General features: G+C 44.4%; 1 protein-coding gene across 1 annotated transcript; it reads left to right on the top strand.

The window, feature by feature from the left end:
- Positions 1 to 566: 566 nt before the first annotated feature.
- Positions 567 to 14,590, top strand: plekhf2 (pleckstrin homology domain containing, family F (with FYVE domain) member 2; the record flags this gene model as incomplete). Its single annotated transcript, XM_053431669.1, is given in 2 exon segments — positions 567 to 811; positions 9,574 to 14,590. A coding segment is annotated over 1 exon segment (735 nt). The 3' UTR covers positions 10,320 to 14,590.
- Between the last annotated feature and the right edge of the window lie 131 nt (positions 14,591 to 14,721).

Genomic DNA, 14,721 nt, shown 5'->3' with positions numbered 1-14,721 from the left:
GATTCTGATCAGATCTGACTGGACTTCAAGATGTGAAACTCTGACTCACAATCACACAAACCGTTTGATACATGTTTATATTCTGTTTTACCGCTGGCTGTGTTCATGAAACACACATTACATATATATACTCATACATATACATATTTGTGTGTGTGTGTGTGTGTGTGTGTATATGTATTTAATTTTCATTTCATGTATTTGTGTGTTTGACAAGGCTCGTTAATCAACAGCTAAATGACTGTAAATGAGCCAGAGTTAGCTCAAAATTAATTTCCATCTGTTGCCCGTGGCCAGTTTTATTTTAAACAGCAACTTAAAATCTATATAAAATGACTTGTTATAGTCAACACATACAAACATGATGTACAGACTAATTTTCAGATACAATGCACAAAAAGTAACAACACAACCTGTGAGACAAATCACAGCAGTGAAGAACTTAAAGTACATTTTTATTCAGATGCTATGTCTGACTGTTGTGAAAGATGAAAGTGATGTACATAGTTTATTGTTTCTTCTTTTCTATAACTGCTGTCTGCCTCATTCTCTCCGTTGATGAGCAGAGCGAGGTCGGAGGTTCCGCTGCTGAGTGCTGTGTTTTCCCACGGCGCAGTGTTCCTGAAGGCAGCGCGGCGCTCCGCTGCCATGTTGTTGTGAGAGTCCGGAGGAGCGGGACGGAGGCGACCGAGAGGCGGACAGAGAGGCGCAGTGTGTCGGTGTGTGTCAGCGGACACTCGGTGAGCAGGGAGCCGCGGCTCCACGGACCCGGTGCGGACCCAGCTCGGCTCTGTGTGGACCTCTCGCTCCGGTACGTCGTGTTCTTCCTTCACTTCAAACTTCTCCCTCTGTCACCTCCTCCGGCTCCGTCCGACTTTTCCCATTCATGCTAACAGGAGCTAGCTGCTCGAAGTTAGCTCCGTGAAAAACTCCCTCTTCTCTCCCCCCGCGGGGTGCGACCCGGGGCCGGGGTGCCAGCCGGGCCGGGGTCCGGGCTGTGGGGGGGGGCAGGAGAAGTGAGCAGAGGTTACTTCGAGCTCCATAGCGATGACCGAGCGGTGTGTTGGAAGCTAACCTCCGTGCTAACAGGCTAACGCCACCAGCCAAGCCACAAACTCTTGGGAGTCAGGAAATGTGTTGAAAGTGTGAACATCAAAGGAGAACATCCAAGGAGATCAAAGTCACTGGGATCGAGTCTGTGGCGTGTTTATCAGGACTGACTAGAAACGAGCCATTTATCGCGTGTGGCACAGTTTGTACAAGTTTAACTTTATGTGTGATTTAAAGGTGCAGTGTGTAGGATTAGTGACATCTAGCGGTGAAGTGTCATGTTGCAGGTGAACACCCCCCCCCACCTCCAAACATGACAGAGAACCTGTGCTAACTTCAGTTGTCAGAGAAACTCCAAAAGTTTAGTCAGTTCAGTCTGGGCGACTGTAAAAAAAAAACATGGCTGCCTCCGTAGAGTGGACCCACTCTTAATGTTAATATAAAGTATTTAAATATAAAGTACGTAAATATAAAGTATTTAAATTAATAGTATGTCATTATAAAGTACTGGAATAGAAAGGGCTCATCCCACAACTATTTATACAATTTAGATGATTACACACTTTCACCTAAATCCTACACACTGGACCTTAAAGAGAACTTTCCCCCGGTAGCGTAAAGTTTAAAGTTTGTCCGTTAGTCTTACATCAGCTACAGTGACACATTTCTGTCCCCAGAAGAAAAAGGGAAGTTTGTGCTCGAGTCAGGTCGGCAGTCGGGATTTTCTCTGCACTAAATCCTCTTTTGTTCTGACTTGACTTCTCCTGTGAGAGGACGGTGTTTGTGCTCGTTCACATGTCGGCTGGGATGGAGCTGATTATCCATTTACACTGAGTCGCATGCTGATTAGTGTAAGAACAGAATTCCTGACACACCCCCCCCCCCCCCCCCCCCCCCCCCCCTAGAGCTACTTACAAGCTGCCAGTTGCTGTGTGAAGGTTGCACAACACACTGTCACTTTTACTTTTCTGTCTTTCATGGCTGTAATCAACTTTTTTTGTGATTTTGATTGATCTGATGATTCTATTATTTGATTGTTTAACCGACGGTCATAAGCCCTGCCAAGAAAACAAGCAAAGAACAAGTGAAATCAAATTTTCTCCGAGATGGTTCCTGTCATTTCAGGTCTTACTTCTCACTTACTTTGTTCAAGTGTTTCTGATCAGTTTGGTTTTCATTAGATGTTTGGTGATTTAAAAACAGACAGAGACATCAAGATGATGATTGACAAGCTGAGGCTGACTCATAATTGGTTGGGTGTGTGTCTCTATGGGGGAATTGCTAGTATGACTCCATCTCCTGATCACTACTGCTTAGACTCACTTCAAATCCAAGATGGCAGCGTTCATATCAAGGATATGTTGGCTTCATTTCTGGATGGTGGGGTTTCTTTATTTACAGTCTCTGGTGCAGATTGTGATAATAAAGCCAAATATTTGCAGGTTTCAACCTCTCAAAAAAAAAAATCCATCCAGATATAATTCAAGGATGTATTGATGAGTCTATCCGATCACTGTGCAGAGCGGCAGTTCCTTTAGTGGTCAGCGTGGTCAGAGGTGGATTAACAACCAACTCTGGAAGCTCTGGAGGACAAATGGGACAGTTTCCACTCACTGTGATCAATCAACTCTTTGACTGTGGGACTGCGAGTGGGCGGAGCCTGCTCGTAGCATTGTAAAACTAGTTCTGCTGGAGGTGACGAGGGCGAGGCTGAGTTACACTAAGTACCTGACCGGTTATCACCCGCCTGTGCTTTCACCCACTGGGCTCAGTGTCTGTGCTGGCTTCCTGTGTAATCCAACACCCAGCATGTAATCCAGTGTCTCTGTTTATAAGTGGATGCAGATTACATGCAGAGAAGAGCAGGTTGTTTCATGGCAGCCATGGTGATGAGGGAGCGCTTCATTTGATGCACTGGCGCTGACGTGGTATAGTTCAGAATCTGTTGTTTCGATTGATCACTTGATAAATTTCTTGTTTAAGGGATTAGTCTGTTTTTTTTTTTTAAATGGTGAATTATGTGATTCCCTCAAAAGTCCAAAACCCAAAATACTGAATATATATTTAATATGAGACGAACAAAGCAGCATATTCATATTGATTAAACCCAGGAACCATCAATGTTTTGCATGTTTGCTTGGAAAAATGACTTGATGTAGTCTAAACTAAACAAGCCGCCCTCGCCTCTGGACAAAGGCTTGTGTGTCGAGAGCAGAGACTCAGTAGATGTGAACAGGAAGTGAGCTGCTTTAGAACAGGTATCAACAGATGCAAGGGAGCAGATGAAAATAGATAGTATACATTTTAAATAGTTCTCTGTTGCACTCTGAGATTCTTGTGGCACTCTGAGATTCCCGGATAAAGAGTGCCTTACAAATAAAATGTATTATTATTTATTATTATTATTATTATTAGTTCTGGACAACAGGAAACCACCACACCCCCGCTCGCAGCTTAACTTAAAGGACTTGTACAACATTTTAAAACTATTTACGACCAAAAAGTGCAGCAGAACCAATGTTATGGTCTTTGTCTTTATCAATTCTACACATTTTTACCTGTCCATGTCTTTTAACTACATTACCCACAATTCAGCTCAGCCCAACAGTACAAAATGGGGATGATTAATTGAAATCCAGAGGGGGGGGGCGGGGCAGAACGACCAGCAGCCCGGCAGGAGAGGCTCGGGGCTGCTGAGCTATGGCCAAGACACCAGCTTCTCTTTTCTCTGAATGAGTTGAACTGTGATTTTCTTCAAATGATGAAACTAACTTTTTAGGTCAAACATGAAAGGAAAGGTTTGGTTTTGTCCAATCAGGAACCAGGACCTAGCGTTGGCCATGAGACCGCAGCAGGAAAGAGTTGGGGCTGTTACGGCCATCGACTCGTATTTAAAGGTGTTTCAGTTTCACTTCTCTGTTTCACATGTAGCCTGAGCAGCGAGTCTCTCACTTCATGCTCATGAACCTTTCCTGTCAGATGTTCTGAATGCTCTGAGGTTCTGCTCAGTCACATGATGCTGAAAAGATTTCAGAACATTTTCTGGAAATCTCTTACCCACACTGATCAGAGGTAACCTGGTTGGTTACATGAGGACTAGTTCTCTTCTTTGTGAATCTTCACCTGATGTGGATCATATTCAGGATATGGCGTTTACATGAAACGTTAAGAAATCTGGTTATTCATACCCCTGTATTCATGATAAATACAAGTATCCTGATTACTAATTACTGTGGAGTTTCCCTGGCACCTGTAATGGTTAACATGATTACCAGAACAGAACCCACCGGCAGTTTTGATTCCCTTGTGGTTTCTATTGAAAGTGAGGCCGTCTGTGTTGCTTCTCAGACAGGCTCGATGCTTTTTGGGTTTTCAAAGCATCTTTGCGCCAAAGACTGTAAATAAAGATGGACGATGCATCTCCACTTCCTCCCACTGTACAGAAATTAAGCCAAAATATTCAGCACAACAACTCTTCCATCTTCTATCATTGGGAGTCTGAGTCTTTGCAGGAGTGATCGTGAAGTTGACCTGTGGTGTTGAGGTCCCACCGATACATGAGCTATTGACCTGAAGTGATTTTGGTTTTCCAGGTGGATTCATAAACATCCAGGATTAACAGTGTTTGCTACCTGTCGGGTTTATTTGTAGTGGAAAGGCTCAAAGGTCGAGTTGAGCAGAATGAGGGAAACAGATGGCTGTCTGTTCAGAACACATTCCTCAGGACACCATCCTGCTAGTCTCGTTTTTAACTCTACTACCTTTCCTGCTCATGTTACCATCCAGCTAGCCTACCTTTGTGTGTGTTAGTGTGGGATGATGTTTTGAATGATTTGTTTTTTTACACAGAACTTAGTGTTGGTTTCCCCGTAGAGCTGTTTTCTGATGTACTCTGTAAAATGTGGGTGAGGCCTGTCTCCGGACTTTGTCCTTAAATATGAAGAACACGTTTGATCGGACCCGTTCACAACAACCTGAGAATCTTTGGCGCGTTCAGGTGACGGGTGGAACCGGGGAAGAGCAGGCTGCAGGCAGGATCAGACGTGTACATTCTGCTACCATTTTTAATCCTGAGATATTTGTACTATGTTTGTTTTTATATGAATCACTACCAGTATAACCTTTTCAGGCGCATCTGTGTGGTTTGGTGGCCAAAGTAAATGAAACACTCAGTGAAACTCAAGTTACCATGTGTCTACAAAGTTAATATTAGAAGACGTGAAAGAGTCTGTGAAGCTGCTTCTGTTCCTGCATCTGATGGATTCACCCAGTCAGTGGGAGTGGTCTGCATGCTGGAGCGTGCTCTTGACGGATCAGTTCCCAGGTGTTTGTTTGAACCTGTATGAGTGACTGATTAAACCTGCCCACTGTGAAAACAGCAGTGACTTCAGGACTGAAGGAGTTCCGGCACAGATTGTAGCTTTCACAGTCACAACACCTAAATCCCAGCAACACACAATAATGGTTATCACTTTAATCCCCAGAGAACATTCATTTTGGCACAGCCTTCAGAACAGCTGCAGCTGGAGTTTTGCTGTTTGCACATTTCTGTCAAAAAACACAAGGATTTGTATCATGTGAATTACACAGGCCACTCCCATTTGGTTCTAATCTGTCATATTATCAAACCTGCCCAAATTTAGATTAATGGTTTGTGATTGGCCTTAACCAGTTTCAGGGCGGAGGGAAATCTAAAAGAATAAAGTGGATTAAGTGGATCAGGATCTAAAGATTAACTAATTTTTTTTATATTATTATTTGACAGGTTTTATTTCTATGTTAATTAAACATCCTCTGGTTTCAGTTGGATGTTGCTGCTCTTGTCAGACAAGTCATTTGAAGATAAATCAGTTCAGGGAACTCTCTTTTCTCTGAGACACATAAGTATCCTGGTTCTGATGTGTGTACTAAAGGTCATATTTCTGCTGACGTTGAAATGGAAAGCGTTTGGCTGGGAACGTTTAGTCACTGCACTGGTCAGCATAAAGACAGCTGGGAGCAGGACAGAGCAACTGCTGGAAATGACTGTTTAGTCATCGCTCTTCTGTAAGGCTCTTAGAGCTAAAAATGGAAGATTTAAAATCTTAGTTGGCTCATATAACTATGAGCAAATAAATATAATAAATATTGCTCTACGTGCCTTTTCTTATCCCCTGAGACGAGTCGAGCACTCTGTGTTTATTCGACAGGGTTAGGGGTTGATGCTGTTTTCGGACATGGACACGTAGTTTGTCTTTCACGTATGAAGAACTGAAGGAGATCGCCCGGGGCAGACGGGTTAATAACGGCAGAACGTTTCTGGAACAGTCAGACGATGGGTGGAGCAGCAGGAGGCAGGACGTAGAAATCCCACTGCGATAATCACATGTTTTGGTTTAAACATGAAACCAGTCCGATTTCGTGAAATAGAAATAATCTAATTATCAAAAAATGATCTGTTGCCTCTTTTGACCCACGGTTTGACCCAGTTGCAGACCACTACTGTAGTTCATTGGTCCACATGGAAGGCACACTGCCCCCCCCCCCCCCCCCCACTGACTGCTACAGAGTGCTGGTCACCAGTTTATATTGAACGCACTGCACTTGGCCCTTAGCAATAGAACTCAGACGTTTGTGGAATTAGAAGGTAGATTCCAAGAGAGTGTTTATTTGTCAGTGTGTCAACGGGAGAGAGAGGACGAGTGATCAGCGGAGTGTGTGTGTGTGTGTGGGCGTCTGTCCGCTGCTATGTAAGTCAGTTGTAGTAATCAACCACTTATGGGATCACTTCATCCCGGACAAACTTCCTGGAAATAATGTTTATTATGGTTTAGCACTATACAAACAAAATAAAGTTTCGTATAAATAAAACGTCTGTATGTGTAAAAACTTTAAATGCTTTCTCTCGCATTAATGACTAAGACAATTGTTTTAATTGCATATTTTTATACTATGTCAAATAGTATAGATTTCTTAGTTATGATAATGAGGGGACAACTCTCTCTATTCTCAGGAAGGGAGCGTCTCCCCCCCCCATGATATCTTCCCCCGGGAGACAGCCTCATCTGTGACAGTGTGTGCCCTCATATTTACCCTCAGGCTAAATGGGTGTCCTTGTGGCTGCTGTTGACAGCCACAGAAACACTGTCTCTCTTCTGACTCTGTCTCTGTCTTTGTCACTCTCTCCCTGTAGCCGATGACTAATTGCTTCCCTTCCTTCCCAAGGCTTCTCATTGTTGTACCACTGGAGGTTTAACAGCAGGTCATGTTGAAGACTTAGAAACACCATGTCCCATTTTGCGCAAAAGCACTATATAAATATATATATATATATTTAGTATATTAAATTTCTTTAGACTTTAGACGCATCATAATGCGAACTTGGATTGTTGCAGAACCAGCAACGCCCCGTTTATCCAGGAAGATAAAGATGAATTCAGCATATTTTTTATAAAGATCAGTTTGTGTGATGATTAGAAAACGTCAGAGGAGCAGAGTCACTTGTTGACCAGTGGAGTAATGGCCTCAGTGCAGTGGGGCAGCTAGGGCAGGTGGGGCCACCATGATACAGTGCAGCACATACAAACTGAATGAATGTAAAATCAGTGTGGAGAGCACTGACCACTGTCATAGACTTACTAACAGTCGATAATGTTTTTAAAGCACTTTCTAAATAAAAGTAAGAGTTCATGTTGCCACACAAACCCGCTTGTGCCCTGTACCGTCAGTGGTTTGAAGCCTTTGTTCAACCTGTTGTGGGGAACAAAGTTTTTGTCTCCAGAGGATTTATATTGTTCTTTTGTGGGGAAGGTTCAATCTGATTGTGTCCTTGCAGCAGGTGACCAGACCTTGTAAGCTGAGAGAGAGGAATCTTAATGAATTAATCATCGGGTTTATCTAACGCCTCTGCTCCTGTAGCCGAGTCAGGAGCCGGGACTTTCACATGCCAAGCAACAAACTCCAGCTGAGCATTAACAAAACAACCCGTGTACGCAAATATCCTCCATCTCTCAGCAACTCTCAGCCTGTTTCTCTGAACCTTTCTGAGAACTGGCTCAGTTTATACAACGTGTCCTCATCTGTACGTGATGGGTTTGAGTGACACTAATCATCAGAGTAAAGCAGCTGAATATTAGGAATAACAATAGAGACCATGAGCTCTGGTTGTGTTGGATCTCTAAATCTAAGTGCATGGAGACTAACAGAAACTTTTGAAGCAGTGGGTTGTGGACTTTGAGTTGTGTTGCGCTACACTGGCAAATAGGACATTTTCCCAATTCATTTAATCAACCTGTTGAATGATCATGAAAATAGATTGTTAGTTGCAGCACTAACTACATGTCATAAGCTGTTGGACATGAGCTCCAGACAATGTCCCGACCATTGCGTTCAGACATTTTGTGTAGTTAGTGTTTGTGAAGCAGCAGCAGCAGGTTGTCGGGTCCGACTCGTTCACACCAACAGGAACATGTGGGGGACATCCAGGCGAGGGGCGGAGCCTGTAGAGCTGCAGGAGGCGGAGCCTGTAGAGCAGCAGGAGGCCGGACATGACGTATAAACTCTGCTGTGGAAAGATCAGTGTTGTTGTTTACATCTCATCCACACCGGAGTCGGCCCTCATCACCAGAAGATCTGGAACCTCCTCGTGTTTCCAAGTGGACGTCTTCGTCTTCTACGTGTCCGGCTCCTCTTCTTCATCCTGAGATGTTTGTGTTCTTCAGGTTTCACGTCACGTGTTAGAAACCTCGTCAGCACGTCCACTCAACTGCCCCAACACTCCTTATCTGTCAGGGTCTATTGAAACTTGTATATTCTTGTCCGCTGTTGGCCTCTGTTTTGTTGTGAAAGCTTTTACCGCTGGTACCGCAGAAGAAGGAAACTTATTCATTTTTTTGTTTAGTCTACTCTGCCCCCCCCCATCTACTGGGTGGGAGCCTCCAGTCTGTGTTTACACCGCTCCCTCTCTCTTTCTCTGTGGAGTCTCTGCTCCTTCGTGCCCTCATCTCTCTGCTGATGGGAGCTGGTTGCCCGATGGCCTCAGTGGGGGGTAGCGAGCCCTGGCTAACAGGGTTGACATGTCGGTGCCCCCCCCCCCCCTCCCGCTGTCTCTCTAGGGCTCTCTGCTGCCGCTCTCTCTCCGGGTCATTAGTGTGCAGATCACTGGGGAGCCCAGGCCCAGGCGGCAGTGGCATCCTGACTAATTAACATCGTTTCCAGCTCTGGGGTTTTGAAAGGAGGCACTTCATCACCAAAAGCTCTGGAATCTCTTTGTGTTTCTAAGTTGAAGTCTTCGTCTTCTACGTGTACGGCTCCTCTTCTTCATCCTGAGATATTTGTGTTCTTCCAGTTTCACGTATGTCATGTGTTAGAAACCTCATCAACACGTCCACTTGCTTGTGTCGAACCCTCAGGATAATCTTGGATAAATCACAACAATGGGGGCATGAATTTATTTAATCTTGAAAGAAGAGCTTGAAATAAACGAGTGATGAAGCCGAGCTGCTGATGAAAATGTTTAACGTCCGTCTCTCTCTCTTCCTTCAGGTGAGGTGAAGATGGTGGACCGGCTCGCGAACAGCGAGGCCAACTCCAAGCGCATCGGGGTGGTGGAGGGCTGCTTTGGTGCAGCAGGTCAGCCGCTGGCCATCCCTGGTCGCGTGCTAATTGGCGAAGGCGTCCTAACTAAGCTCTGCCGCAAAAAGCCCAAGGCGCGGCAGTTCTTCCTCTTCAACGACATCTTGGTCTACGGCAACATCGTTATCCAGAAGAAGAAGTACAACAAGCAGCACATCATCCCGCTGGAGAGCGTCACCATCGCCACGGTGCCGGACGAGGGCGACTTGCGCAACGGCTGGCTCATCAAGACGCCCACCAAGTCCTTCGCTGTCTATGCCGCCACCGCCACCGAGAAGTCAGAGTGGATGAACCACATAGGGAAATGTGTTGGAGACTTGCTTCAGAAAAGCGGCAAGGCGCCAACTGGAGAGCATGCCGCTGTCTGGGTGCCTGACTCGGAGGCGACGGTGTGCATGCGCTGCCAGAAGGTGAAGTTCACACCTGTCAGCCGCCGCCACCACTGCAGGAAGTGCGGCTATGTGGTCTGCGGGCCGTGCTCAGACAAGAAGTGCCTTCTGCCCAGCCAGTCGTCCAAACCTGTTCGAGTCTGCGAGCCCTGCTTCGTGCAGCTGACGTCGGGAAGCCAGGCGTCGCGCTCAGACTCCATCGGCCGGATGGGGTCAAAATTCAACAACCTGTCAGACGATGAGGACGAAGACGACAGCAGTGACTGAGGAACTCATCGTCCTCCACGCGGCCGGTCCCGTCCCCGTCTCCAGGAGGAAACACTCTGCTTCTGAGTTCTTTCTCCTCTGATCAGGCTCCACCTCTGAGGATTGATTTGTTAAATTCGTGTCAGAGCTGAAGCTCCTCTGCAAAACAAACTGTTTTATTTTACTTCCCTGTAATTCCTGCAGGGAAGAATATCTTCCTAAGCGTTTTGATTAATCAGTGAACGGTGGGATTAACCGGGCGACCAGCAGAGCTGCGTGGAGGGAGGGGAAAGGTCGCTCTTGACTCTTGACTAGGCTGCAGTTCGTCACTACAGAACAATGGTGCTAATGAGAAACTCCCCCATTCCTCTTCTTAAATTAATTTCACCTTTTGAGAGGATTCTTTTTGATTCATGTCCATGAACTCCACAAGGTGACTGTTGTTATTTCTGCAGGGAAAAGCATATGATGGGCTCTAACCTTTATCTCCTCTGTCTGTCGGGTAAACCAGCAAACCTTTTTCTAACCGTTTGGTGTTTTTCTGCCGTCTTTTGCAAATTTTCCACCGTTTTTTATAAAGAGCAAAATGTAGATATTATTCTAAACTCTCCTTTTGTTGTCAACGCTTCTGACAAATCAGCTGAAGCATGTTTCACAGTCAGTGGGTTTGTCTCTGCTAACACACTGACTGTGAGTTTTCTCAGCGGCTTTCCCCAAAAACTAACTCTACCGTTTGCCTATATGGCCACAAGGTGCCTTATAGAGAAACAGGATTTACATGATGACTTTGACTCTGAAACACATCTCCCAGGGTGCAGTCGAATATACAGCAGGGATATTACCAAGTTGTAGTTCCAGTTGTACGTCGCAAAAATATGTAATATTCATGCAGGCTTCTGAGAGCACAGCGGGGTGGATGTAGATTTTCTCTCAGGTTCATGACTTTTAAACATCAGTAAAGCTGTTTTCAGACATGAACTCTGGAAAATGTCCAAAAATTGTATTAAGTAATTTCCTGAAGTTTGTCTTTCTCACAAAACTCTTCCGGAAAAAACGTTTAGGAAACTGAAAACAGCTTCTGGTTAAATGAATGAAGGGAGTCAGGGACTGAAGGAGAACAGCTCCAGACCTGAGGGCCTCCTGAAATCAAAGACATGGAGATGAAGGAGAAGAAGCTGCTGCAGAGCAAACTGCAGTAATTTCTGAACTTATTAAAATTCAAACAGTAGTAAATTGAGTGTAGGTGTCAACAACAGAAACATCGGTATTATGTGTCTGACAGATTCAGCTCCAGTCCAGGGGCTCGTTAGAAATGGTGACCAGGCCCATGCATAAATACCCAAAGCTAACATCTGTCTGCTGGAAATGCCACAACCCATATATGGTGAGTGTGCACCAATAGGCTGACCGGCTCTGATACAGGTGCCAAAATACCAACGCTATAACAGCACGACTGGGAAACGTATTTAAAGCAGTAACATGAGGAAATAGCACATTTGACTTTCTGTCAGTTTAGGAGTTAAAATTAGAATCAAGATCTGTTCAGAGGCTGCAGTGTGTTTCTTTAAAGTTTAAATTCACCAGTTGGGATGTTTGTGTGGACTCTTCCTGTCAAAGAATGAAACCAAATGCAATAACTCTTCATTCCAGGAGCTGCTCTGTGTTTTCTTCTGCAATCACTTGTTGTAATTTGTCCTGATTCAGTAGTTTAGGTGGTTTCACTGGACAACAGTAAATCCGACTTCCTGTCAGCGACTCTTGTCTTTGCCGAGGTCAGAGGGCGAAACAAACGCACCCTCTCTGAACGTGGCTCCTCCCAGCTGGTGGAGTTGTGTAATCCTCCCTTCTCTCTCCTTCCTTCCTCCTTTTTTCAGCACCATAACTTTCCTTTGGCAAAGCGCCGTCTACTGATCATGTGACGTCTCAGTTTTCAGGGTTTCTCACAGATGTTCATGTGATCAGTCTCAGTTGGAGTTTCTCTTCCCTGCTGTGACTCTGAAGGGGTTTGTTCCTTTTTAATCAGGCAACATTTAAAACACCTGCAGGCAGAAGTGACTCATCTCACAACCCACAAAAAAAAAGAAACTGACCTAAACTTATTATGGCACCAAAAACCTTTGGTTAAAAATCATGAACTGTTTGTTTTATTTGTTTCCTATCAGTTGAAGGAGGTGAGGTGCAGTCAGTGTGATTCACAGCAGCTCCTCCACACGTGTGCTTTGTAGTTAAAGTATCTAAAGTTGTGCAGGAGCCAGAAAATATGTCAGTTTCTTTGGAAGGAGAAACCTTCAGATTAGCATTTGAGTGGAAGCTATGGAAACCTTTACTGCATCTTTACTTGAGACAGAACAGGGAAGCAACACATCAGTCACATCTTAAAGAGGAACACTTTGTTATGGCTGCGATTCATCGGCATTAATCATAATTTTTAAATGCAGCGCTTCTTAAAGTGACAGAACAGGAAGACGAAAGGGACCTTGTTCAGTTTTTTTTGTGTTTTTATTAGAAGTAGATTTGCAATAAAAACCAGCTGAGAGATGAAGGCGGTGACGATGACTAACCAGCTGTTCTTCCTCCTCGCTGTGGCCGAGGAGACGACTTCACCGTCCAACACAGAAACACAAAGTCTGACCGGGTTTATCTGTGGTTTGCACTTAAAGTCGGCACATGGACTCACATCTACAGGGGCTCTGTCGGATGTCTTTTTGTTGTTTTCTATGGTCTTTTCTGTTTTAATCCTGATTATTTTGTTTGTACATTTGTACATATTTGTTTTGGGTTGTTATGTTTTTGTTGTACAGCTACGATCAGTTCTGAAATGACGCAGTTTCAGCTCCTCCTCGTCTTTGTCCATATGAGCATCATCTTAAACACAGTGATTCCTGCCACATCTGTATTTGAAGCCTCCCTATTCCCTGGGGAGGTCGCAGGTCAGCAGCAGGACTAGTTTGAAGAAGCTTCAGCTCCTGGTTCAGAGTTAGCAAGCACTTTAGTAACCGGGTTACGTCGACTCTCTCCTGTAACATCACTGGATTCACAGCCAGGTTTCCTCCTGGTGTACACATGGTCTCCAGATATGGAGACCATGTGTACACCAACAGACATGTACACATCGAAGGCTGCAGACAGGAAGAGTCACAGCTGGATAAACGAGACAAACCCAGGCTGCCTCTTGTTTCATGTTTACACCTGAAGAAAACTGATTCTGGCTCCAAATTTGGGTTTCGGCTAAATAATTAGCTCCTTTGCACCTTGAGAAAAAGCTCAGTCTGCTCTGACACAGAAACATATGAGTAATGATTCCAAACATAAAGACGACAACAGAGAGGAAACCTGGTGACAGACCTGATGCATGTTCATGTGGATTCACAGGAAGCAGGTTATGTGAATAACCTGAATTCAGTCTGGGGAACCTGGTTGCTCCAGTTCCAGGTGAACGCGTCGATCTCCTTGCTAATCCTGCTGCTGTTTAAAATATACAGAACACAGTTGATGTATTCTAACTTCAGGTCCAATGAGTTTATACCTATTTACTTTTCACTTTTCTGAATTTATCAAGTCTCTGCTCTGCTCAGTCGATCACTATCAACTCAGTAAATCTGAAAATGACTTCCAGCATGTGACAATTTTATACATCTCCCAAGCAAACGCTGCCATCTTGTGTTCTTTGGAGTCACAGTGTGCTGAGTGATCGTGAAGTGGAGTCGTGGTATCGAGGTCCCACCCCTCACACGTCAGTCTCAGCTGTCCATCATGATATCTTGTCCCAGAGATAGAATAGTCCTACAGAAACAAAACACCAGCGAGATGACCGCCCTAAATAAATGATATAAAATCTTTGTCCATTCAAATGTATTTCAAACCACTAACGACATAAAAGCAGTGAAAGTTAGAAACATTTCTGCAGTTGGTTGCACTAATTTGTTGAATAATGAAGCGATGGATTTATTCACCGAGCGGTGTGAACAGCAGAGACCTGCAGGACTCAGATATCCACTGATTACAGCTGCAGACATCTTAGATAAATGAAAACCTGTTATATGTATTTTTTCTGAGGAGGAAACCTGCGACAGCTGAAACAGGGCAGCGTTCTGTCACTTTGTTTTTTGTGTGGGAGCTGTTAACAGCTTTTAAGTTCTCATTGATGGTGGCAGTTTTTTTTTTATTATTAATTTTAAAGCATCTTTAAAAAAGGGCTGAAATCAGAATGTAACCCAGTGTATCTTTGACCAATACTAATTCTTTCAGAAATCTTTAAGTTTATGTTATAAATGATGCATCGCTTAAAGTGGCACTGTTGTCTTCATTCACTTTGTGTGTGTGTGTGTGTGTGTCTTTGTGTGAGTGATTGAGAGAGTTCTCCAGTCTAGTATCTTCAGGTAATTCACATTTGCAGATAACCAAATATTAAAATCAACTGGTC

Source organism: Pleuronectes platessa, chromosome 10, assembly GCF_947347685.1.
Source record: "Pleuronectes platessa chromosome 10, fPlePla1.1, whole genome shotgun sequence".
In the NCBI taxonomy this organism is placed as follows: Eukaryota; Metazoa; Chordata; class Actinopteri; order Pleuronectiformes; family Pleuronectidae; genus Pleuronectes; species Pleuronectes platessa.
This window is presented reverse-complemented; position numbering and strand designations above follow the sequence as displayed.